This window comes from Amphiura filiformis, chromosome 4 (assembly GCF_039555335.1).
Source record: "Amphiura filiformis chromosome 4, Afil_fr2py, whole genome shotgun sequence".
In the NCBI taxonomy this organism is placed as follows: domain Eukaryota; kingdom Metazoa; phylum Echinodermata; class Ophiuroidea; order Amphilepidida; family Amphiuridae; genus Amphiura; species Amphiura filiformis.
In genome coordinates, this window is record NC_092631.1 from 37,059,989 (window position 1) to 37,087,853 (window position 27,865).

The 27,865-nt window shown below is 37.0% G+C and overlaps 2 protein-coding genes across 2 annotated transcripts in view; one reads left to right on the forward strand and one right to left on the reverse strand.

Moving 5' to 3' along the window:
* LOC140150180 (dynein heavy chain domain-containing protein 1-like) overlaps positions 1–27,865 on the forward strand; it is a 140,747-nt gene that overhangs the window by 411 nt on the left and 112,471 nt on the right. Inside the window, exons 2-10 of the mRNA XM_072172185.1 lie at positions 270–443; positions 1,594–1,779; positions 5,225–5,507; positions 5,833–5,998; positions 7,401–7,627; positions 9,065–9,236; positions 11,027–11,216; positions 12,688–12,786; positions 16,815–17,022. Coding sequence (XP_072028286.1) covers positions 270–443; positions 1,594–1,779; positions 5,225–5,507; positions 5,833–5,998; positions 7,401–7,627; positions 9,065–9,236; positions 11,027–11,216; positions 12,688–12,786; positions 16,815–17,022 — 1,705 coding nt within the window. The remainder of the gene's footprint in view (positions 1–269; positions 444–1,593; positions 1,780–5,224; positions 5,508–5,832; positions 5,999–7,400; positions 7,628–9,064; positions 9,237–11,026; positions 11,217–12,687; positions 12,787–16,814; positions 17,023–27,865) is intronic.
* Positions 24,462–26,083, reverse strand: LOC140149825 (uncharacterized). The gene has a single exon (XM_072171861.1). The coding sequence runs from the start codon at positions 25,996–25,998 to the stop codon at positions 24,517–24,519; it is 1,482 nt and encodes a 493-aa protein (XP_072027962.1). The 5' UTR covers positions 25,999–26,083; the 3' UTR covers positions 24,462–24,516.

Here is a 27,865-nt window from a genome sequence, read left to right on the forward strand (position 1 = left end):
TTGGGATATCCCCAGTTGAGGGTAAATGTGGGTGGGGTGGTTAGGGGTGTGTGTATGTTTATGTTTGTGTCCACCAGTGTCTTACATTTACTATATTTCAATAGATCAAGCCATTTCTAAACTTAAATAGTTTAATGTGTGCCTGCATATGCATACACATGCATGTGATGTATTTCTCCACTTATACAGCAGATTTATCAAATCTTAACTTGACTTAACTGTGTCATTGCTTGTAAGATTTTCACATTTTATACTAATTTTTCCATCAGGTATTGGAGCTTTATGAATCTTTACAGCATAACGCTGGAGTGGTCCTAGTAGGCCCAGCAGGAAGTGGCAAGACTGTGTGTTATGAGACATTGTCCAGGGTTCTCAATAATCTACACTTCAATCAACCCACAGAAGACAGAATCTCAGCTCCTATGAAAGGACCAAGGATAGAGGTAAATCAGCTGTGCTTAAGACCACATAAAGGTCAACTGCATGTAGTGCTTGGTGCACAAAATAGGTAACTGCTAAGGTTAAACGAAGGTTAACCTTTTGTGCTTCATGCAGCCCATGCAGTTAAACTTTTTATGCTTCAAATAGTCGGATTATAGTCCCATAATTGTATGTGTGTGTTTTCTTTGCGACAAACGCTTCATTTTCTACTCTCCACTGTGATGTCTAGTTCTAATTTTACACTCCAATAAGATTAGCATTGTTTGGAGCTATTTTGTTCCCAATATTTTGTTGACGCGGTAAAATGTATGCAAAATGTTGAGCTATAAACATGCTCTTGGTAAAATGTTTTTCTGGCATACGGCAGCATCTCTGCAGCTGTTGTCAACCCTATTTTCAGTTACAATAATATGAAGAGTGGATTTGATATGGCCAATGAAGTAGAACTTGTGAAGATTGATAAGAGTCCAAGTGCCACAACTGCTAAAAATAGGGGACCACACAAAATTCAGATTCTGAGAAAGATTGCCTTTTAAAAACTTTTGATTAATGTCCGTTAGTGATGCCCATTGGCAAGGAAACTGCAAACCAACTTCAGGTTGGGACCCCCTTGTGAACCCTCATGTTAGTACAGGTGATCTGCTGGTCATAAAGGGAGTCTTGGTAATCATAACATTATGCCTTATATGTTAGAAAAATAATTATCAAGCACGAATCACATGTTTTTATATAAAACAAAACTCATATTGACCATAAAAACGAATAAAAACAGTCAGCTTTCAACACGCGATATTCAAAATTCCTGCGCCAAAAAGGGCAATGACGTAATGGCTATTTGTGCTCAACCCAGGAATTTTGAATTTCGCGTGTTGAGAGACGTATGTTTTTATTCGTTTTTATGGTCACTATGAGTTTGCTTTTAAATAAAACCATGTGATTCGTGGCTTGATAATTATTTTTCTTACATATAAGGCATAATGTTGTGATTGCCGGAGACTTCCTTTAAGAAGATATTCAGTTTTGTTTCAAGGTAATCTCAGATCTGATTACTATATTAGTACGTTTTTTCCCAACTCCAATTAAATAGTATACTACAAAATGTTTAAGGAATGTAACAAATTACCATTTTTTCTCTTGTCATTGATCCTGCAGTCAGCACCATCTACACCCGAGCCGCGCCCACATTCATCTGCCGCAAATAAGGTCAGACGTACGGCAGAGATGTTGTCAAAGGTCACCATGCACTGGACAGAGACAGTGGGTAAACATGCCGAGGAGACGGTCTATCCCAGAGTGGACGTGTCTGTAGTCTTCCCTGGAGCACTATCTATCAAAGAGGTAACATAGTAATAATCTAGCAAAGTTTAAACAATTTAAATCAGGCTCTCACTGAGTGGAATGCTTGCCAGAGACTACCATTTCAATGGGTTATTCCAGTTTATATCCATACACCCCCCCCCAATGGTAGACATGATCTTAATCTCCTACACAGGGACTGTGAATGTCAAATGTTTTAACCTGAATGAGTGACACCATTTGAAATCTACACCCCCTGTGTGGGAGATTAAGGTCATCATGTCTTCCATAGGGGGTGTGTGGGTTCAACTGGAAGAGCCCAATAACTGACCCTACTGCATTCAAAGCATGGCTACAAGAACATTTCTAATAGAAGCATATACAAATTAGGCCTAAAAAAATTGTTTGATTGGCGTAACCCGACCGACCCTAAAAAATAGGCCCGACCTTAGACTTTTTTTTTTCTTATATTTTTGCAACAAAAAAAAAAAAAAAAAAATTGAAATTAAAAAAAAATGTTAAAAAATTTCAATTTATGCAAATTTACAGCTTAAAATGTGTGTAAAAAAAATTAAAATTTAAGAAAATGCTGACTGACCTACCCTAATTTTTTTAATGTTACGCCAATCAAACAATTTTTTTGATTATTACCTGGATTATTTTCCCCACCTGTTATGAACTTGAAGTATACTACTTCAATCCACAAAAGGGCGCACACTACTAAATAATTGCCCCATTGAAATACGTGTAAAAACACCAGTTTTATTTGCTCGTTTTGAGGCCTTTTCGGCGCTTTCTGAGAAATTTAAGGATAACCCGTCGATTGCAAATCGATGAAAGTTTAACATATGTTTCAATGTATGGGTAGTCTTCCGTCTCGTTTTCCCGGTAGGAGTCGCTAAACAGCGCCCTCACTGTTTTTGACATGCTCTCATGACTGTAAACCCGTTTCTGCCCATTTTTTAATACGCGGACCTATTTTCTTGATAATTATAAAAATGCGATTTTTTTAGTGATTCAAATTCATGCACAGGCTTTACACTTTTATTTAAGCTATAATTCGCTACTCTTTCTGATTATTAGTCCAAAGAGCAGCCCATTATACCTCAAAAACTTTCTGTATTTTACCGAACTCAGTAGGGTTGCACAAATGGCGCATTGATTTAGTGGTGTGCCCCTTCAAGGGTTTCAGATGTTCATAAAATTTAATTCTTTTATCTTTTTCTTGAAATATAAAATGTTTCGAGTAAAACGCTCGAAACAGAATTGCTCTGTGACATTCACTTCAAGAGAAATTCCCTTTCAAAGTTACATGGTGGATTCCGAAAATAGGCAAATTTTCAACATTTTGACCATTCATGCTTACTCTTCTATATTTGCATTGAATTCCAATTCTCTAGATAGTTTTTGACCTTCCATCTGATGAAATTCGGTTTTAAATGAGAGTAAATCACGTTTCACAATTGCATGGGTCTACTGTTAATGATTTATAACAATCACCCCCGCCCATATAAAACCAAGATTTGGCAGCTTTAAAAGGCACGCACCGATTTATCACCTTAAGCCCAAATTGCTTTAAATCCAAGAAATCTTGTTTTCACACAATTTGTGGCAATTTCTTGAACTTTGAAGGCCTCTGGGGAATAATCTTAGCGCCGACGTGCATCTAAAACGCATTAAATATATTCACTAACATATAAACTATCTATTTAAATCGAAAAAACTGCAATTTAATCAAAAGCTATTTCAATTTTGGCTGAATCTTTGAAAAGCACGGTTTTACTCCTAGGCCCTTCGAAGGGCGCCCACTACTAAATAATTGCCCCATTGAAATATGTGTAAAAACACCAGTTTTATTTGCTCGTTTTGAGGCCTTTTCGGCGCTTTCTGAGAAATTTAAGGATAACCCGTCGATTGCAAATCGATGAAAGTTTAACATATGTTTCAATGTATGGGTAGTCTTCCGTCTCGTTTTCCCGGTAGGAGTCGCTAAACAGCGCCTCACTGTTTTTGACATGCTCTCATGACTGTAAACCCGCTTTCTGCCCATTTTTAATACGCTGGACCTATTTTCTTGATAATTATAAAAATGCGACTTTTTTAGTGATTCAAATTCATGCACAGGCTTTACACTTTTATTTAAGCTATAATTCGCTACTCTTTCTGATTATTAGTCCAAAGAGCAGCCCATTATACCTCAAAAACTTTCTGTATTTTACCGGAACTCAGTAGGGTTGCACAAATGGCGCATTGATTTAGTGGTGTGCCCCCAAAAGAAGAGGTTATATCAGAGCAGGTGTTCTCAACAGACAGCCTGTGTGCCAAATCTGGCACACCAACCAGGGCGCACACCACTAAATAATCGCCCATTGAAATATGTGTAGAAACACCAGTTTTCTTTGCTCGTTTTGAGGCCTTTTCTGCGCTTTTTAAGAAATTTAATGATAACCAGTCGATTGCAAATCGATGAAAGTTTAACATATGTTTCAATGTTTGGGTAGTCTTCCGTCTTGTTTTCCCGGTAGGAGCCACTAAACAGCGCCCTCACTGTTTTTGACATGCTTTCAAGACTGCAAACCTGTTTCTGCCCAATTTTTAATACGCTGACCTTTTAAGCTTCATTTAAGCTACAATTCGCTACTCTTTCTGATTATTAGTCCAAAGAGCAGCCCATAATACCTCAAAAACTTTCTGTATTTTACCGGAACTCAGTAGGGTTGCACAAATGGCGCATTGATTTAGTGGTGTGCTCCCACCACTTGTAAAGGAAAACTGTGGTATATTTTTCACTCAAACATGTAATTTGTTTGGCCCCTTGTGGCTTCAAGCAAATGAAGTTGAATATTAGAGAGACTGGGCCACAGACTAATACAGACTATGCACCCACAGCCAAAATCCCCAGTGCTTTGTTTGCGGTGAAGTCTCACATGTGTATCATGCGTGTCTAACAAATTACGCCAGTATTGCATGCCTTCACATAATACCCGATAGAGCATTGTGTGTCTTCGCGTTTAAGGAAAAGACCGTAAACATGTGCGGTATATGCATAACAATTTCGTCTGTTGCACAAATTCATGGTACAGTTGGCCCTTATTAACAGGTGATGCTGGGACTTCACCTGTTGATGAATAAGCTGTATTAATCTGGATGGTGTGCATAAATGATATGGTAAATCCGCCATATTGGAATGTCATACACCGCTGGCATTTACCACCAAAGACTTGAAATTTAACAATAATTAGTCTTGAATCTCAGTGTAACATTGGTTTGTGCATAAAAGCATTTTGTTCGCATCGCCACAATATATTAGAAGCATGCTCTTTAAAATGGAGGCTATAAGGTGTATGGCAAACTAATCTGGTGGTACACCATTTTGCTCTCAATGAGGTACACTCAAGCATGACACAATCCAGACTCTATTCTCTGATTTTTAGTTTTAGTTCTCTTCCAATTTAATGTATGTTACATTTGATATTTTTTGTTTCAGCTTATGGGCTGTTATAACGAGGACCAAGCCACCTGGCATGATGGAATCTTAACAAGACTTATCAGAAATGCCAACATCTCTAGTAAAGCAGCCAAACAATTTGTTGAAGAACAGACTGAGAAGAAAAACAAGATTCTACTGAATCCTCCCAGTGTCATCGATCAGTGGATAGTGATGGATGGTGATTTGAGTGTGGGTTGGAGTGAAGGGGTGGGACCTTGGCTTGGATCTTGTGGAACTCACAGAGTTTGTCTGGGACATGGAGAACAGTTAAAGTTAGGAGGTGAGTTTATTGGTAAGCCAAGGGTTGGTTCAAAGTGTAGAACCTTAGCTTGGATCTTGTGGAACTGACAGGGTTTGTCTTGGACATGGAGAGCAGTTTAAGCTAGGAGGTGACTTGATTCATCAAGATAATGATAAATGGTATACAAAGTGCTGGCAGCAGATGTAGAACCCTGGATCTTGTGAACTGAAAAATAAAAAGCAATGTGCTACTGAATCTTCCCAGCATCATTGATGAAGTATTTTTTGTGGGTTTAAACATTATTATAGATACCTTATATAGCCTAATAACATTATCTATCAACTTTTCCTGTTGTCAATTTCAGAATCAACATCTATGATATTTGAGACGCTTGAGCTGACAAAAGCTTCACCAGCCGTCATGTCTCGCTGTGCTGTGGTACATTTGAGTAATGATGTTGTGCACTGGAAGTTCTTGATAGAATCATGGATTGGTTCAGCCAAGTCTTGCTGGGAAGTTAATAGTGACAGGTATTTATAACATCACACTAACCAATCACTATACTCCTAATTCCAGACAACTTCAAAACCTGAAAGTTAGTCTTAGTACATGTCTTTGGGCTTGATTGTCACAGCATACGAAAAAGATACAAAATGCATGTTTGTGGCCCACATTTCCAAAAATTGGCTAAATATTAAAATTTGATTTTCATTGCCAGTTAGTTCTAACTAAAGGATTAGGATTTAGCTGTTTCATTTGGCAAAACAGGATAATATTTTTTTAATCCAAACATTTTAGTGCTGTCTTTTTCTGGAATCGGCAGTAGTTGCTAGGATATTGTATAAAAAGTAACTGTTTTTATATTTCTTTAAAAAATATCTTTGCTTTTTACCCATATTTTCCCTCATTTTTGAAGTCCTGTCTACCTTACAATATGTTTAACCTTGGATCCTATATGATTGGCAACTTTGAAAGGTTTGTTAAGTTTGTTAAAAGCATGGCTATTTGTAAGCCTACTAACCCTAACTTAATTAAAAGCCACAATCAGCTACAGCAGCAATCCACTGTGAGCACAGGTATCCTACATGATGCGATATTTGTGTCATTATGTGAAAGCACATATGGGCACAGAAAGCTTGGCTGGCCAAGGTATGGACGTCTGTATGTCTAGCACCAGAGGGGTTGGGGTTCATGAGAAAATAAAAATTCTCTTCATTTTCTTCCTTCCTTCCTTCCTTCCTTCCTTCCTTCCTTTTCCTTCCTTCCTTTCTTTTTCTTTCTTTCTTTCTTTCTTTCTTTCTTTCTTTCTTTCTTTCTTTCTTTCTTTCTTGCTTGCTTGCTTGCTTGCTTGCTTGCTTGCTTGCTTGCTTGCTTGCTTGCTTGCTTGCTTGCTTGCTTGCTTGCTTGCTTGCTTGCTTGCTTGCTTGCTTGCTTGCTTGCTTGCTTGCTTGCTTGCTTGCTTGCTTGCTTGCTTGCTTGCTTGCTTGCTTGCTTGCTTGCTTTCTTTCTTTCTTTCTTCCATCCATCATTCCTTCCTTCCTACCTACATACCTTCCTCCCTCCCTCCCTCCCTCCTTCCCTCCCTCTTTCTTCCCTTCTTCCTTCCTTCCTTTCTTTCTTTCTTTCTTTCTTTCTTTCTTTCTTTCTTTCTTTCTTTCTTTCTTTCTTTCTTTCTTTCTTTCTTTCTTTCTTTCTTTCTTCCATCCATCATTCCTTCCTTCCTACCTACATACCTTCCTCCTCCCTCCTCCCTCCTTCCCTCCCTCCCTCCCTTCCTCCTTCCTTCCTTCCTTCCTTCCTTCCTTCCTTCCTTCCTTCCTATCTTCCTTACTTCCTTACTTCCTTCCTTGTTAGGGTTATATGGCAATCAACCAATGAACTTTCTGGAATTTATATATTTCTATCATGTTTACTATTTCTCTGTTTTTTTAGCCTTGAATTCCTACAGTCTCTTATATCAGACACATTTGGACCAACTTTGGTTTTCATCGCCAATCAGTGCAGCACTGCCCTCACAGCCGATTTGTTGAATACAAACCAGATACGACTGAATACTGTTGATGGCATTCAAGAAGTGTCTTCTTTCTTACGGATCTTGTCAGCCCTCTGTGATAAACATTTTATGAATGAAGAGTTGATGGAACCTGGAGATCAAGAAGGTAGCTTTATATATATTGTGACTTTTTAGTTTTAGGTCGTCTGAAGGGGGTGTGTGGGTGTGTGTATGTGTCAAACATTTTGTGTAACATACATGTATATGTTAGGATTCTGGTTTAAATTTTGTCCCATATGACTAAAGCAATTGAAATCAAACTTAGGTCGTACCTGCACTATGAGAACTTTGATATAATAGTGTTGTTCAATGTGACATACTGAGGTCAAAGGTCATTTGAGGTGAACATGTAAAAATATTTTAGCAAAGGAACAAAAGGCCTCAAATGAACAGTTCAAGTGACAATATTTACCAAACTTTGGTCTCAACTGCACTGTAAAAACTTTCATAATGGCGGTCTTAACTACCCATAAAATGGGATGCCTATTTTTTGTTTCTTGTCATAAATGTTGAGACTCATAAATCAAATTCCTGAAAATCTTAAGATATTGGTGGAGTTGTTTGTAAAACTTTAGTAGCATTTTAATAAGCCCACTGATTGAGATTTCTATTATACACTAAGCCAAAAAAAGAAACTTACAATTTTTCACAAGGTCATATCTTAAAATCCTGTCCATCAAAATTAACTAAAATTACACACAGGATTGCCTCAATACTCTACTCTAAACACATGTCAGTAACCAATCAGTTGGCCAACTGACACAACCGCAAAATGCACTGATATGGAACAACTTCCTGGACCACATTCACAGCCCTATTGGCACCCAACAAAAGAAATCTGTGAAAATGGCATCTTGAGTCACAGGTCACAGCCAACAATTTTAACAGCATTAAGTTAAAAACATTAAAGAGAGTCAAAACAAACTTACCAGGATCATCATGTCACATGTCCAAACAAATAATGAAGTCCTTTAGTAACGGGAAGCATGGGGCAATCTTCGCCAGGATATCATCAGGAACTTGGTTGGAAGCATTAGAAGCAGGTGCACAGCATGCGTGCAAGCGCACAGTGGACATACCCGTTACTAAAGGACTTCATTATTTGCTTGGACATGTGACATGATGATCCTGGTAAGTTTGTGATCTGTTTGTATCTGTTGGTAAGTTTGTGACCTGTGATTCAAGATGACGTTCTCACATATTTTGTTTGCTGGGTGACAATAGGGCTGTGAATGTGGTCCAGAAAGCTGTTCCATATCAGTGCATTTTGCTATTGTGTCAGTTGGACAACTGCTTGGTTACTGACATGTGTTTAGAGTAGAGTATTGAGGCAATCCTGTGTGTAATTTTGGTTAATTTTGATGGACAGGATTTTAAGATACTGACCTTGTGAAAAAATTATAAGTTTCTTTTTTGGCTTAGTGTATATTGCCAATTTAGGAAAACATGTATTCTGTTAATTGTTATAGGATAATGTGGATTTCACTTATTCATAAATGGAAAACAGTTGGCTTAGGTTTTTATTTAATTTTCATAATTTCAGATCCAACCATGGCCTCATTGACAAAGCGTTTATCAGTGCCTGATGTACAGCGTCGTCGTGCCAGTTCCGTAGGAGACTCACTACTTGGTTTGAGACCCAGGCCTATGACTCTGATGTCATCTATGTTTGCATTTGCATATGTGTGGGCATTTGGTGGCCATCTGCACAATAGGTATGTCACTGGAAGAAGTACACTTTGTTCAGCTCGTAATCGGCGGGGCTTATAGCATCGCGAATTAATATCTATATATTTTATTTCGAGAATTGTCTTGTGTTATCTTAGCATCACAAATTATTTATTCAAGTCCAATACGTTGTTTATTTTCTTTAACAAGCACAATAGAGACCAGACGGGTCAACTATGACACTTTTAATGTGGGTCTACTTTTCAGCGTAGTGATAAAAGCCTAACAATTCCCGCCGATTACGAGCTGATCTAACTTTATAATGTCATACTGACAAACCACAGATAACTATATACCATCCTTTTATATTATGCGGACTAGAGAGGGCAGCATAAATTTTGTTTGCAGTGCAAACCTGTTTCTGTCATCCTGTTTCTGTCATGATCACTAGCTATACTCTGTGAAAGGCGCTTTGCAGGTTATTCTGTAGAATTCCGAACCTATGCCTCTAAATGAGTGTTTTTTGATGAAGGAGACGAAAGGCAGACATCCTCCACAAAAACATTGCAATAGATTGATCTTACACTAAAACATGTTTGTACAGCCACCTGTATCAGTAACTCCAAATAATGTTTTTGTGGAGGGTGTCTGCCTTTAGTCTCTGTTAGAGGCATATATGCATGTAAATGGAATTCTATGGTATAGGGACAGTTTATTAGTAATCTGTCATATCATAAGTATACAGAAATCATAATGATATATTTGAGACATCGATAATGTTCTTATAAAGGGTGTCAAGGGTAATAGGGCTCAGAATTAAATCTTGATCAGTTGATATTTTTTGCTGTTCCTTTTTCATGATGATACTAACTGAATTTTCACAATTACCGGATTGGCCGGATAAGGAACAATCCAAAAACAAGCGAATTGTGTATCATTCTCCATTAATTGTCTAAAGTGCTCAATTTTGGAAAACAAAAGATGACTCAGTATGGGATAATAACACTGAAAGATGGTATTTGAGTTCTGTGTGCAATCATCATCATCAGTCGGCTGCGGAGCAGGCGACTACAAGCCTTCTCCAACTAATGCAATCTTGGGCAAGTTTAAACAATTTTGTTTGGCTGCAGCATCCCTTCAGTATCTCCCAGGAGGTGCTGGACATACTGTAAGTACAGTGTGTGCGGCCGTCCGGTTTCCTCTTCCCATGTGGTGGAATATAAAGCGCATATTCTTTCACAGGCTCGCCATCTTCAAGACGCAGTATATGGCCGAGAAATTTGAGTTGATGAATCTTGACTCTGGCAACCAGTGGAGTGGTGTTGGTCAGGTTGTAGATGGTTTCATTTGGAATCCGATCCACACGCTTGATGTTTAACATGACTCTGTAACAAGATGTTGCAAATGCATTGATCTTGTTTTCCATGTCCTTGGTAATTATCCATGACTTGCACCCGTACAGAAAGACAGTAACACACGTTGTCTGAAACAGCAATATATGCATGTATAGGCATGTATGCAACATGAAATTATGATGTTTTAACACCATAATTTCATGTTGCATACATTAAAAACATTAAAAACATGTTTCCCTATGAAGATCACACAGCCGGATAACAGAGAGATCCATATGAAAGAGAAGCTTCAGGGACTATATAAAACTGAAATAAATGCTTTTGAATAAGTGAATGAATGAGTAAGTTAGTTGTGAAATAAATGTTTTTGAGTATGTGAATGAATGAATAAATGAGTGAGTGAATGAGCACAAGCAGAATTAATGTAATGAATAAATGAACAAATGAATGACTGAAATATTTAACGACTCGTTTAATTTCAGGTGTGCCAGCAAATTTGACCAGTTTGCAAGAGAGTTACTTGCCAAGGCTACCAATGATGTGCATTTTCCCAGCGATGACCTTGTCTATGATTACTGTATTGATCCTAACCTTGGCATCCTGGTACCGTGGGGTGATAAGAACCAGGATAGAGTTAAAACGCTATCAACTAACTATACTATCATACCTGAGGTAAGTGTGGGGTTTTGTCAATAATGGGCTATTCCATATAAAATCCACACTACCCCTGTGGAAGATTTTGGAAATATGTTTTACAGGAGGAGTATGAATTTCAAATAGAATGAACATATTAGGCAGCTCCATTTGAAACACACCCTCCCTCAGTGGAAGATTCAGGTTGAATCTATCTCAGAAGGTATATGAAAATCAAATGGAGCTGCTAATTCCATTTGAAATTCATACTCCCCCCTGTGGAATGTATTTCCAAAATCTTCCACAGGGGTAGTGTGGATTTTAAATGGAATAGCCCAATGTAGATCGGAGTGTTGTTATAGCTTGCCTATTCCTCAACCTCCCTCTAAACACTGGAATGAAAGATTGCTCTTGTGTGGAATAGGAAAGCTAACAGAATTTGAAAGAGCAGCCTATTTCTTTCCTGTAAACTTTTAAAATATTGTCCAGTTTGACATTGTGTCAATTTGTGCTGAAGAAAATGTTCATCTGTTGTGTCAAACCAGGTGGTGGCTGCATTGCATTCTCTAAATTCAGTAAATTTTCATCGTCAACCGTGTAATTGAATGGGATTATTTTGAAATTTTAAAATGCTTGAAATATCACAAACAATTAGGCCTATGTTGATAAATAATATAAATACAAGCTAAAACCGTTGGGGTTCGATAATGAACCCCACAAAACTAACCGAGTATATTGGAAAATGCCATCGGCCGGGCGGTTTCACAAGTTGCCGGCTCGATCATGTCATCCGCCGCCTGTGTCAAACTGGAACTTAGGATGAAGACAAACTGTAAATTCCCTATGCACTCCAAATTTACTGCAGGTCCAGGGAGTAAGGGTGGTAAATGGAGCAATTAGAATAAATGATAGGGATGTTTTGTTTTTACTATCCTCTTATTGTGTGATAGAGGATAGGGAGGTCCCATATTTTGAGTAGTGTATGCTGGCGCAGCTGTGAACCTGTGATTTGAGACCTTCCCCACCACCACTACCCGGCATGTCACTGTGTAGTTTCAACATCTGAAACTTTCTGATAAGCAACCATTGTGAAGTAATATTTTTGTTCCTTCTTTCACACCATTGTATTTGATGGGTTGAGAGATATTCCCTCTTGATAGACCACCTAGTTGGCAGCAGTGGATATTTTTGCTGTGAATTTATGATTTCCCCACCCACCAGCGTTCAAATAGGGCGGTCAGCCGCCATTGGCCTGTAACTTTTGGCCTGGCGGTAACTTTTCTGACTGGCATCTAGTTGCCGGCCCGGCTGGCCGGTAACTTTTAAGGTCAAGCCTGGCTGGCCTGTAACTTTTTGAGGCATATTTTTTAACACTGCACCCCACTACCTGGCATGACATTGTCTGGTGTCAACATCTAAAGTATTCTGAGTAAGCAACCATTTGTGAATAAAGAGATTCAACCTTTATTTAAATTCAATTTGTTGTTTCTTTCACACCTGTCGTATTTAGGTGGAGCGATATTCCGGTTTGGTAGACCTCCTAGTCGGCAGCAATCATCCTGTGTTATTGACAGGTCCACCAGGAGTAGGCAAGTCTGCCCTCATGCAGGTAAATATTATTGGCATCCAAGAATTATTTTGATTGGTTGCAAAGAGGGTTATATCATGTATTGAGCCAATCAGAGATATGGTAAGAATAGCCAGTATAGGACTGGAGAGGATTTAGCTTGAAATTGCTAAGAAATCTACAAGCTTTATTTTGATTGATTACTCAGGTTATTATATCATGTGATTAACAAATCATATGCACTCTATTAGTGCCCATGTGGGTAAATGCATATTAGTTGTTGATAGTTTGAATTTATCTTTGAAAGAACTGTACCATTGGAAACCTTCATTTCAGGAAATTTTATAATGCCAGATCCAAACATGACTGAATAAAATTAGATCAAGATTTTTAAGTCAATCATTGATAAAAACATCTTGTTCCAATGAGTGCAACAGGTTTCTGCATTTTTTTAATATCTGAAATTTAATACTGCCTTATAGAAAATGGAAGCATTAGGCCAGGATGTACATCAAATCTTCAGTAAATTTTCTGATTCAGGACATTTTGCTTGGATCTTTAGTGTACAAAGTATAGGGAAATACACATTTTCAAGAAATGTTAAGGAAGTTTCAGGAATGCTTAATTTGTTTTCATCCCTGATCAGAAATTTCCCAATGGGCTGTGACATCCAGGGCTAGTTGGGTGATGCAATAAAAAGAGGGGAGAAGTTTAAGTTGTTTTAAAATTAGAAATAGGTCCAAATGTTTTACTTTAAAAAACTAACATACATGCACACATACACCCCCGCACATCCCACACACCTAAAATCAAATTTTCCAAACCCCGGAAACAAACATTTAAGATTATTCGGGTAAGTTCAAATAATGACACAGCTCATAATGTTTCGTATTGATTTATTTTATGAAATAAATCATCAATAATTGTTCTATAAACTGTTTTTTGATGTATCATTGTATCAGCACTGGCCATTAAAGGCACATGCTAAGCAATTAGCGTCAACAATGGACATGTTAAGAGTAAGTGTATGTATAATAATTGTACCCTGTTTTATTGTGTTCAATCCCGATTCCAGATAAATATGGACTTTTTTTTTTCAAATGGACTGTTCCAGTTGAAATCCATAAACCCCCTGTGGAATCATGACCTTAATCTTCATCTTAATATAGGGAGTGTGAATTTCAAATGGGGTTACCTGAATGGGTGACTCAATTTAAAATCTACACCTCCTGTGTGGGAGATTAAGGTCATGTCTTCTATAGAGGGTGTATGGATGGAATAGACCAGGTGTGTTTTTGCCTTTACCTTTATCAATTTTTCAACTTTTCAAAATAGGCACCGTTGCTCTATTCTAAAAATACAATTGACTTATCAAAATATTTCATCCAAATTTAAATTTCAACAGAACATCTACCAAAAATGAAAGCTTGGGACTCGAGCCTTAAATGTGAAGCTAGAGCTCTCAGGTAGCCCAGCAGGCGGTCTTGAAAGGCTCAAAATGACAGTTGCTATAAAACAAAAATTTGTGCAAAAATAGTTCACCTCAAAATATGTGAATGTCCCTTTAAATGAGAATCTATATTTGTTGAAGCCTTTTTAATTTGCTATCTGAAACACAAAATAGTTCCTAAACTTCTCTGGAATCAGGAATAAACAAATATAATGGTATCAATGCTGATATTAGACTATATGATTATAGGAACTTTTTACTTTATCTTCTGTTATATATTGCATGCACAGGAGGCATTTGATTTATAATTATATTGAGGTTTATTTTGCGATGGTTTAAAGACAAAATATTTTTCTACAAAAACAAGTGTATATAAACTTGGGTTTTAAAATGGAGAAACCAAATTTATTCAAAGGGGTTCACAAACCAGGCGTAATTCAATTATCCCTTTAAAAACAACCTAATTTAATTTTAAAAAAACCAAGTAGCTACAATCAAAGAAATAAATAGTTGGCACACTCTGACAATATGGTTACATTCTTCATTGCCGCTCTGAGAGTTAAGTGAAATTAATATAACAATGTTTGATGAGAAGTTCAAACCTTTCCCTTTCCCCTTCCCTCCCCATTCCCCTCAATCAATGTTGGGGAGACTGGAGAGCCCAATGGAAAAAGTGCTTTCATCAACATTGAACTGGGGGAGAGGGGTTGCGATTTACATTTAGTATGCCAGAGTGTGCCAACATTAATTTCCTTGATTGTAGGGTAATCAATATGAGAAGCCAAATTTATCATATTTGAAAAGCCAAGTTGTTAAAGAAATCTGGTTTCTTGACCAAGTTTTTCAAAAACATGGCTTTTCAAATTGAATACCAGCCAAAAAACACCAGGTTTCACTGTTTCCTGCATCTACAAATAGCTTGACATGCTATTCGGAATGACATGTAGAATATGTGCATATTGCATGCACTGCTGTAGATATCAGATCATAGACTATGCAAGCACTAATATATGTTCTTTATTACTTAGCACATATTTTATGTATATATAAGCTTACAGTATCTATGCCACACTTACTATATAGTTTGTCTCGTCTCAAGTTGAGAGTAATGCCATGCTGGATTTCGCAGTGGCAGATTTGAATTGTGCACAATAACCTAATCCGAGAAGCAAATAAAAATGTGTAGAAGGGCGATTTGTCTTTACACTGGTGACACAACCGCGTAAAAGCACTGATACAAATCTGGCACTGCAAAATCCAACATGGCGTTATTCTCAACTTGAGATGAGACACACATCATAAATATGTACTGCATGATTTTATAAGGAAATATATACTCATAGTTGTTTGTTATGTCATTGTAATTTTGTGAATATGAAATATAATCATGTGTAGAGAAGACATGATTGTGTGTTTGTAACTCATTGTCGTACCTGTCTGTTTAAATTGTGGTCACTGTTGTCCCTGTTGATTTACGAGGGACTGGGAAGGAGGAACTGAAACCTTTATCAAAATTGTATAGAGTTGCAGTACGTGCCGTGATCATGATTGTATGCCCCGTGGCATGAAACAGGCATGTATGACTGATGAGAAATGCGTTTGTCGACTCATGACAAATAACTCTGTATAATTATGATACATGATTGGGCCTCAAAATAAGCGGGTTTGGACTAATAGCCTCACATTTGGAAAAAACAACTCCTGGTCCTGTGATTGTGTAGTGAACAGGAGCCATTTTAAAGAGCCAGGGGTACACTGATTATTTTGAGAACGGTGCTGAGGCTAATACGTTTACCACTACACCATGTTGCCTGAGCAGGTATAGAAGCAATCAATCAATCAATCAGATTTATTTTATTTCCATCAAAAATTACAACAAAATACAATAATTATAAAAAGTACAACACGATGGAGGAGGTACAACGATAAGCGAAGCCTGTAAATGCTGCACCCCCTGTATAATTAAATTACACAAATTAAAACAGAACAAAAACAAAACGAGGATCTGTAGCCAAACAATTTAAAGACAAATATAATGAATCAATCAATTTAAATATAATATTGTACTATAATCATGAGTATTTAACATTTACATATAGCAAATTACAAACGCTGATATAAAGCATAAAAGCAATGATAAACAACTTTGAGATGACATATTAAGTGGAGGCAATGATTTAACAGAATGATTAACAGAAATATTACACTATAATAATGAAGCTTGTTTCTTGTTCTCGCACTTCTCGCACTTGAGTCAATACAGTTATGGAATAAATCCCAACATCTGATAATGAGTAGCGATGCAATAGATACCTTCCTCGAGTCAGTAAAGTAAAATCAAATTGTGAGATTTTCTCAAAAATTGTTAATTTTTGCAGGAATCTGTTATGCTAGATGGATTTCTTTGCATCATTTCCTTTCTGAAAATGTATACTATTATATACTTCTTATCATTACATTTAGAGATACAATATACTCGAGAAAGATATACAGACTATAGTATGAGGTGGTTAAATTTCTTATGACTCTGGAGCATTATTGTAGGTCAAAATTTCATGCAATCGCCATGATATTTTCAATCAAAATTGTGAAGTCATTTTGTAATTTGTTTCTCTCACAGAATCTTGTTCAACCCAAAAACTACTTTGTGAAGACTAGTCTCTCACCTGGACTCACCTGCCAATCATTTGAAGATTTCATCGTCAGCAAGCTCCGCCCACGAAGTGTTGCCATGACAGCAGCGGCTGGCACCAAGCAACCAAAAGGTGGCACCAGTCATTTGTTCTTCATTGATGACTTGCATTGTGGGAGGATGGATATAGAAACAGGTTTGTACAAATTTAAAATGTTGAGGGTTTAGTGCAAGGAGGCGCTAGCTGCCATAGCTGCCTTATAGTCAAATGACACTTTCTGCATTCCATGTTATATACAAGTTAAAAAAGATGACACTGGGCAGCTATTAGAGTTCTTGTACTAAGCTCTTGATGTGATCAAGCAAACTGTCAAGGAGGCGCTTAGCTGCCATAGCTGCCTTACAGTCAAATGACACTTTCTACATTCCATGTTATATACAAGTTAAAAAAAAGATGACACTGGGCAGCTATTAGAGTTCTTGTACTAAGCTCTTGATGTGATCAAGCAAACTGTCAAGGAGGCGCTAGCTGCCATAGCTGCCTTACAGTCAAATGACACTTTCTACATTCCATGTTATATACAAGTTAAAAAAGATGACACTGGGCAGCTATTAGAGTTCTTGCACTAAGCTCTTGATGTGATCAAGCAAACTGTCAAGGAGGCGCTAGCTGCCATAGCTGCCTTACAGTCAAATGACACTTTCTACATTCCATGTTATATACAAGTTAAAAAAGATGACACTGGGCAGCTATTAGAGTTCTTGTACTAAGCTCTTGATGTGATCAAGCAAACTGTCAAGGAGGCGCTAGCTGCCATAGCTGCCTTACAGTCAAATGACACTTTCTACATTCCATGTTATATACAAGTTAAAAAAGATGACACTGGGCAGCTATTAGAGTTCTTGCACTAAGCTCTTGATGTGATCAAGCAAACTGTTAAATGTCTGTGAAATTTGATATTTTAATAATGCTACAAAACTTGTTCAATTTGGTTTCCAGCAACATGAAAAATGATTTATCGAAAACTGTTTTAACCTTTAAAAATTAAATTTTAATGAAGTTTTGCAATTTGTAGCCATATTTTTAAGAAAGAATCCAGAAAATTGATGAGATTTTTAAAAACAACCCTAGAGGGAGGTCGGATTATATTATACTAGGAATTTCAATTGAATGAACACAGCATGGACATTTCAAACTACAACGCGATCGCACGACCTTCAAACTACAACGCAATCGCACGACCTTGGATACAATACTAACCAATCACGGGTGCGTTGGCATGGTTGGATTCACTTCCGTACTTCCGTGCTACGCACGCACACCCCTACACACTGGCATACATCACGCAGTGTACACTAAAAATCGGGCTATGTTCGTTCAATTGGAATTTCCACTATAATTTTCTCCTGTGTTCAGCTACATGATATGACACTATAAACCATTTATAGGATATAATACCATATAACAAATATTGGTTCTGTATAACACATTTTCATGGTGCATTCCAAAGCATAGCACAAGTTATCCAATTGAGGGACAACAAGCCATTGAGGGAACATCATGCAGGCTGCTTTTACATCAATTTCCAATAGGATTTAAAATCCCCATGATGCTACACTTCATTGGTAGGTCAATTACAAATTACACTTTCTATCCAAAGTGTCTTTCTCTGTCCAGGTAACTTCTGTTATTTGTCATTTGTTGTATTAATTACAATTAGCTGCTGAGATTTGATTGGGGTTGAAGGGAGGGATGCAAGGTGAGGGGAAATAAGTTCACAATCAGCTCAGTGTTTGATTTGAAACCATATTCTTGAATGCTTAAGACACTTTATTTATGCAAATTTATTGGTTCACACACGCTTAAAGACGCCGCATTTGATGTCACTGCCACATCAGGGTGAAAATTTGTATAATCAGGTTGAATACAATATTAAAATAAATTTACCCAAAACAAAATAATGAGTTTCAGTTAAGGTGCAAAGTTGATACAGTGATGTGAGTCATACAGCTGTGGTCCACACATGACCAACTGTATGTTCTGTGCACATGACATACACACAGTACACATACATAATCCAAACCTTATCTGAGCTAAAGATACATGAACTAATGTATACAATATATCAAATACCATCTTTGAACATATTATTTTACATAAACATTAAAGCCATACAATTGTTTTACATTTTTATATTCAATTTACCCACAATGTGAGTCATACAACTGTGGTCCACACATGACAACTATTCTGTGCACATGACATAGTGCATTCACTCCATATCATAAATGAGTTATACAATGCCTGCAGTGCTAAATATATGACCTAAAATATACAATGCAACAAATGCAATCTTTATACATACAGGCTATGCTGGCCGTTCACAAGGAGGCTTTTTGACCCACATTGACATCATTGATGGCCACATATGGCTTGCAGGCCACAGGTTGGCCACCCCCTGTTTTACATAAACATTACAGCCATATAAGTTTACCAACAACCCTTACACTAAATAATGAGTTTCAGTTAATGTGCAGAGTGGATGCACTACGAGTCAAACGCCTGAGCTCTATGCATGACAACAGTAACTATTTCAGTTTCTGTGCACATTATGCATAGTGCATGAGCTACCGTATATCCTCAAACAGTTGCCCCCTTCAATTAAACCCCCCCCCCCCCAATTTTTTTTCAACCAAGATGTTTTAAAATGACTGATATTTCCATGCTGATCGTAAACCCAGAAGTGAATCATTCCTAAGTTCATATTTGGTCATTTCAGCATGAGTTTTAAACTTGCCTAATGATTTTAACAGGAATTATTGTTCTTTCCCTTTTGGAAAATGCAATGCCCCCGGGGTGACTATTTAGGGATATGTGTTACACAAAGATGGTACTCCACGCATGACAACTGTTCTTTTGCACATGATCTTCTGTCGGTCCGCATGACGTTTCTTGAGATAGATCACTTCTTCCCATTGATTCCTTTTGCCGATATTTGGCTGTTCCATCTTACCCCCTCGGACACGAAGGGAACACTTACCGTTGCACTCAATGAGGAAAATCACAAAACATGCCATAAACTAAATGCCTCTTGATGAAACAATTCCAAAAGTTTGATTTCTTATAACGAAATCAACTTTAAATAATTACCAAAGACAAGACAAATTGGTATTTTCTGTGTAAAGAAAATTGACTTGAACTGAAAAGGCCCAAACCAATAGGGATTTCGCGAGGGTGTCCCCTTTGACAGATGTGAGAAGTGTGTAAGTGCAGAAGATGGAACAGCCCTGACCGAGAGAATACACATAGTGCAGTTCTCCACACCATCCAACTGAGTGGATGAGTTATGAGTCGTACTGTGACTATATTAAATATATGAACTAATATTACAATACAATGTTATTATCTTGACGAGGTCAACACAGCGAGATTAGTTCACGCATTTGTTACTTCAAGGATTGATTCCTGCAACTCTTTGTTATACGGCCTACCGGATAGCTATATCTCCAAGTTGCAGCGAGTTCAAAACACTGCAGCCCGGCTCGTCACTCGCACCTCCAAGTATCAACACATCACTCCTATTCTTCAGGCACTTCACTGGCTCCCTGTACAACAGCGGATAATCTATAAGATTCTTCTCATGACCTTCAAGGCTCAAAATCAACTTTCTCCTCTGTACATCTCACAGTTCATCTGCAAGACTACAATCCTAGTCGCAAACTTCGTTCGTCTTCTAAATCACTTCTCTCAGTCACATGTCGTCCATCTACCAAGTATTATGGGGAAAGATCATTCGCGTTCGCTGCACCTTTTCTTTGGAACAACCTGCCACATAACATTCGTTCTGCTGACTCACTGCACTCTTTCAAGCGACTTCTGAAGACGCATCTTTTCATTGTTTGATTCATCTGTGATTTTGTTGTTATATAATTTATTATGTTTCAATTTTGCTGAGGGTGATGTGCTAGAAACCTCTCCCCTCAGCAGGGTGTTGTGCCACCCCATTTCGTGTTTTATTTATCGCCAGATAGTTATCGCTGTTTTTCGTCAATTATATCTTGTAAAAATACTTCTGTGTTGTTCTTGCTGAGGGTGACGTGCTGGTAACCTCTCCCCTCAGCAGGGTGCTGTGTCACCCCATATTGCGTTTTAATAATCGGCATAATGTTGTTCTCGCCGCTGGTCTCGCCTCACGCCTTAATTTTAATTGTATTATCATGTTTGTTCTCGCTGAGGGTGGCGTGCTGGTAACCTCTCCCTCAGCAGGGTGTTGTGCCACCCCATATTTAGCGTTTTATTTATTATGTTTCTAGCTGAGGGTGACGTGCTGGCAACCTCTCCCCTCAGCAGGGTGATGTGCCACCATCATATTGCTGTTTTTCCAAGCTGAAATATTTCTCGCTTCTGTCTGATTTGATCTTATTCGCCATTTAATAATTATTATGTTTTTATATTGATCATGTTGAACTTGGTTTTTGCTATAATGAGTATAATGGCCTGTAAATATAATATGGTCATTGTTTTATTGCTTACTGTATGTATATGCTGTGCTACCATGCGTCTTTCACTTGGTTGGGACCCTTTGCTCGTTCTTATTTTCTCCATTCCTTGTGAGGGATGCTTGGTGTAGCCTAATTAATCTTGTTATTGTAGATTGTATTTTAAGGTGTATTATTTAAGGATTTTTGTACATTTATTTAGTTTTTACTTTTATGTATGTGTGCTCTGTAAAGCGCATCGAGACTTCTGTATGATGCGCTATATAAATCTCTTTTATTATTATTATTATTATATTAAATACACATATTACATATATGAACTATTACAATACACCAAATACAATCTTTAATACATATTATGTTAAATAAACATTAAAGCGATTCTGTGACTATATTAGATATATGAACTAGATTGCAATATACACCAAATACCATCTTTAGTACATATTATGTTAAATACACATTAAAGCCACACTCTTTAACATTATTATATCAATTTACCCGCAACTCTTTAATAAGACTAAATAATGAGTTTCGGTTACGGTGCAGGTGGATACACGGTGAGTCACAACAATTCTGGTCCATGTGTAACAACCTTTCTGTGCACCTGATATACACATAATAATGCATCACCATACCTTAAATGATGAGTGGATGAAGTACAAGTTGTGTGACAATTACTGTGCCAAAATATATGAAATAAAATGTACAATACAACAAATGAATCTTTATACATATTATTTTACATTATAAACATGAAGCCATACAATTGTTTTTCATTATTATATAAATTTAATTAATTTAATTTAATGAAATTAATGAGTTTAAGTTTAAGGCACAGAGTGGATGCACCATGAATCGTGCAAAGACTGCAAGTCTGCATGACAGCTGTTCTGTGCACATGTTTGTAATGTAAACTTTGAAATTTGCTGGTTCCTTGTTGGTTTTAACATGTTTTATGAACTGCTTTGGCAATTTCAGAAGTTTAGATAACAAGAGGTGTATAATAAATAGGTCATGTTACTGAGTATATGGTACATGACCTTGTCCATGGGGGCCAAAAGTGGCTAATTTGAAATTAAGATAAATGCAAAAATATGGAGTAAAAAAATAAAAAAATACATAAGAAAATACACATCACAAACACCTCAGAACTTTAGACTAAAGTATGTTAGACCTTTGGTGTGCTCAGTATATGATAGCCTAAAGTTTGTGTAATTTAATAATTACAGTAACTTATTTTTCAAAAATGCCTCCATTGGCTCCCATGGAGCAGATCGTGTCACATATAAAGTTTTAATTATATATTAGGAAAATTTTGCGGGGTTTAATCTTCACATTTTTATGGTTAAACAGACAACTGCTAATTTAAAACTGTAGCTGTGAATATATTTTAACCCATAGGTTTCAATATGCAGCTGTTTTAAACTGTGAATAAAAGAAACCATGAAACTGTTCAGAACAGTTGAAATCACAACAAAGTAACCTCATGAAAATAACCTGTTATATAGTAGTCAAAATAATTATAATTTGGCAAAAATGACAGATTATGTACTGGTTATAATAGCTTTAAAGCAAAACATGATGGAAAGGTATAATTTGCTGCTTTCCTTGTGATATTCCTTGGCTCGTCCAAAACTGACTACAAGTAATTATTATCGCTGTTTAGGCAAAACCTTTTAACTCCAAAGCTGCCAGGTGTTAAATATGTACAATACAATATGTTGTATTTGTACATATTTAACACATAGCAGCTATTGGAGCTACAAGGTTTTGCCAGTACAGTGATGATAATGCATTGCATGCAGAGTTTCAATTGTTATGAAATTGAATGGGCCTATTTATATATGAACCTGTTGACAACAGAGTATGATCTACATGGGTCAATGTATTATTATGTGAAATATTTGTGTTATTTATGAAATCAGTCCCCATAGCAATCATAGAAAATATGGATGATTTGATACAAACCATTCCCATGTTAACAATGAACATGTTATTTATCAATATCGAGGGTTCAGTACCAGAAAGCCTTAACTCACTATGACCAGCTTTCACAAAATGAGCATAAAGTTGGCTCCTTGCTTTGGTCTACAAAAATCAATAATTGCTCCGCAATGTCTTTTGTTTTCTATTAAATTATTGTCATGATTAATGGACTGTATCTTCTACAGTGCCCTGGTGACTTTATGCTCATTTTGTGGGCGCATGTGATGGGAGTTGAGGCTTTCTGGCTCTCAACCATCAAATTGCAGTTTCCCTTTCAAATATACCCTAGCATATATGTAAGATGTATTCGTTCACTGATAAAATACAACTTTTTAATATTTCCTCCCAATTTTTCTTCATGTAAAAATCACTATTTCATTCTTTCCAAAAGTCACATGGCTCAAGACAGCTACAGAAATTGGCATGCAAATAATGCATGGCTGCAAAATATTGTGATTATGTGCACGTTTGCATCACAGTCAAGTCGCATTCGGTATGTTGTTAACACCAGCAAACGAGTAAACAAAACAAGGATTTGCATTTCAAATGTCACTCAGATTTTAAAATTATTTTGAATTTTGGTGCACTAAAAACAGATATTTTGGATTAATTGTTGCAAAAAGATGCTAAGACCATGCACCAGATACAGTTTTCGCAAATGTGAAAGTCTTACCGTTTTTAAATATAAGGACATTTTGTGCATAATTTTGAAAGTTTTTACTGAAATGTTGTTATCTCACAGTTCACTTTTGGCAACATTGCACGATTTTTGAGACGAGATAACTTTAAAAATATGCAAGTAACTTTTTGCACTATTGTTAAGAGCACATCAATGGAAGGTTTTCTCATGTTTTTAAATGTATTTTTTTGTATGTTTTTCATGTTTTTGTTTTGTATAAGTTTTAAAAACAGTTAAAATGAATTGTATGTCGAAGAGAATACAGTTCTATGCATTAGAATTTTTTGTAAATGAATTTCCCGTATAATATATGATACATTATGCAAATAAAACTGAACTGAATTATTTCCTTTTATCAAAGCTAAAAGAACTATCATGATTCTATTTTGAATTTCAGAATTATATAAATTAACAAGTCAACAAAGGTGTTAATGCATCACATTAAATGATTTGAAAACTATGAAGGAGTGTTTTTATGATGTGTTTAATTTTTATTATGAGAGAGGGGTGGATTAATTTCATCTATGGAGTACGTCTCAACATCATGGTTGATGTTTTGAGGGAATAAAGAGATTTCCAAGCATGCCATATCATTCCTGAGGCACTGGTTTCTGTTGAACCCAGGTATTGACCATTCAGGTGGGACCTATGGCAGGTTTTATACCACCAGGCACCTTGCCAAATTACAGCACAGCTAGTTGATGAGTAGACATCATTGTCCCTATCATACGTTGAGAATTGCATGTTGTTATGATAACCCAAACAGTCAGTAGCATTGCCACTGTATGATCCAATGGTGAGGATATAATTTGATGATGAATTACCAACAGTAAATGATTCATATTCAGCATAAGCTGTGTCACCATCAAATGCTTCTAGTTCTATGCGTAAACGTGAAGCACTCCCTGAGGATGTCAGTACATGTAAAAGCCTTAACCCTGCCCAATACTCACCATTTACATCACCAAAACCATTCTCATAGTCCTCCCATCCCCGGTAAAAGTTTACGGACCCATTAAAACGATGCTGGAAGACAGTCCAGCCGCCCCCATCTGTGTCCATATCACAATATACATCAGCAGCTAAGGAATCTGAGGGTTTGATTGTGTAAGAACCTGAAGGGTAATTCCCTCTTGTAGCAAGATAGGAGCAGTCGCGTGGAGGGTCTTGTTGCGTGACAAGTTGAGTTGCCATTGTAGAGGCCACAGTCACCTGTTGTTGACTTTGTGTCTCTGCTGCCTGAGTTTCCAAAATATCTCCCATTGTGTTCATCGGAGCTGTAGAATTCTGTAGCTGATCTTCAACAGCAATGTCAGAGTCATTAACAGGTACAGGCAGACATTGATTTAAGAGTTCAATTTGATCTGTTTGCTTGTCTAACAAGTGAGAGATGTTCTCTAGTACAGATACCATGGTATTTATAGAAGCTGATATATTATGCAATTGATGACTTTGCATCTGTAGGAGGGTTACAACTTGGTTGAAAGTGTTAGCCATCAGAGATTGCATCTCAGCCATCTGGCTTTGGGTTTCACCTATCTCACACAGCTTATTTAATGTCTGGTTTTGCGTCTCAGCCATCAGACTGAGAGTCTGTTGCTGATCATTCAGACTGGTCTCAATTTCATTGTGGTTATCTTGCTGGGCATCCAACTGACTTTGAAGTACATTAATGGTGCCATTTTGGTACTCATCCTGTTTCTTCCACTGATCTTGCAACATCACAATTATTTCTGGTAGTATAGACACCATCTCATCTACACTAGCAGTGTTATTTTCAAGTAACATATTTGCAACAATCTGTAAATCTTGTTGATTATTCAGTGAATTCTGCAGGTGATGTAGGATAGAGTTCATTGCAGCTGATGAATTGGTAACATTAGACAGAAGAGAGATGGTTTGTTGAAATCCAGGACCGATGGCAGTTATTTGACAATTGACTTCACAGAGGGTTGCCATGGTAATGGAGACAATGATCACAAACTTGATCGCAGACAATGCCATGATGATTTTCCTAGTTATTGCTCTGACGATTGAAGTGATGGTTTGTGCACTGTATACAGACAGGCTTGATTCTAAATATGAAATGCTTTCAATCTTGACTAGTAATTTAGTAATGTAGCAACTTGACAAAGCTGTACTGGTATAGTTCCTGGTTCATGGGGTCACATCCATTGTCAATGTCTTTGGAGACAAGGTTACCAAACCTGTGATTTGTAGCCTAAATTGGGGACTTTGGAAGATATTCCCTGCAATTTTTGACCATTTCTAGTTCCATAGAAACCAGTGGTTAAGAAAACATTGGCCCTTAGTAGTTTCTTGTTGTTAAAAATCGGGGTAAAGGAAAATTTTGGTGCCTTTTTTTCCTTCAATTTTAACCTACGATTTGTGCTGAAAGGTTTGGCAACCCTGCTTGGCTATTGTACTATTCCAGTTGAAATCCTTACACCCCCTATATAGTGTGTGTCTTCCCATGCAGGGAGTGTGAATTTCAAATGGGTTAGGCCTAAAAATATTGGCGTAACCCGACCTACCGTAAAATTAGGCCCAACCCTATTTTATTTTTTTTTGTCAAAAAAAAAAATAATAATGAAATTTAAGAAATAAATAAAACTAAGTAAATTAAAAGAAGAAAAAAAGTTCCAAAACCTTTATCAAACGAAATTTACAGCTTAAAAAGTAAAAAAAAGAATCCTGACCTACCTACCCTAATTTTTTTTATGTTATGCCAATCAAACAATTTTTTTAGGCCTTACCTGAATGGGTGACTCCATTTAATATCTATACACCCCCTGTGTGGGAAAATAAGGTCATGTCTTTTATATGGGTGTATGGATTTCAACTGGAATAGCCCAGTGGGCAGTGTTGGCTGGTTTTGCTTGTTTTTTATGTTTGTTAGTGATGTCATGCGACTTGCTCACAAAGCATAACATCAAAATGTAATTCCTTTTATGTACTATATATGCTGTTATTTTACTTTGTTTTATTTTCACAAATTTATCAAATGGACATGGAAATGTGGAGATAATAACACATGAAAAACTATTTATATAATTGAGTCACAGTAAACATGAAGATTTCATACAATAAACTTGCAACATTTATCACAACTTGAAAATTATGAAAACTTCTGTTCATGAAATTAATAACATATGCAATACAAGTTTAGCAAGTGGAATAGTGTTGATTTTGGAAAAGGGACATTGGGCTATAATAATATGAAATAATGACAAGTTAGAACTAGCGCGCTCAATCTGAGCGGATATTTTGCACTCCACATACTATGCACAGTGTTCAGGCCTTACAGAATGGCTTACCCAGCCATCCGGGACAACCGAAATTTTGACACCAGGCAACCAAAAACACAGACTGACATGTACGGTAGGTAGGCAACTGGATTTAAAATGACAGATATGATTAGAATTATGCACTTTTTAAATTTTCAATAAAGCAAAATATATGCAAATCAAAAACTTTCAAGAAGAAAAAATAAATTCCCACATTTTGCTATCACAGAATTTCATTTTGTAAACCAAACCATGCGAGAATACTATTGCATCGCATCGCCCACAGCATTTGTTGTTACCAACTCTCAGCAATAGGCATTATATAGGCCGGGGGGTTCTCAAGGATTTTCTGGGTACCCATGCTAGAGGTAACCCCTACTGGGAGTAGTTTTAAGTAAAAATATACCACTAGTGGAATTTCTATAATAGCATACCTCTAGTGGGACCAGATTTGTATAAAAACATACCCCTAATGGGACGAGTTTTTCGCTGGGGAGTTTTGATGAAAGTCCCATCTACTAGTATAAGACCAAGTGCACAAATATGACATTTATTGTACCAGAAATGACTTCTGAAAGTCAAAA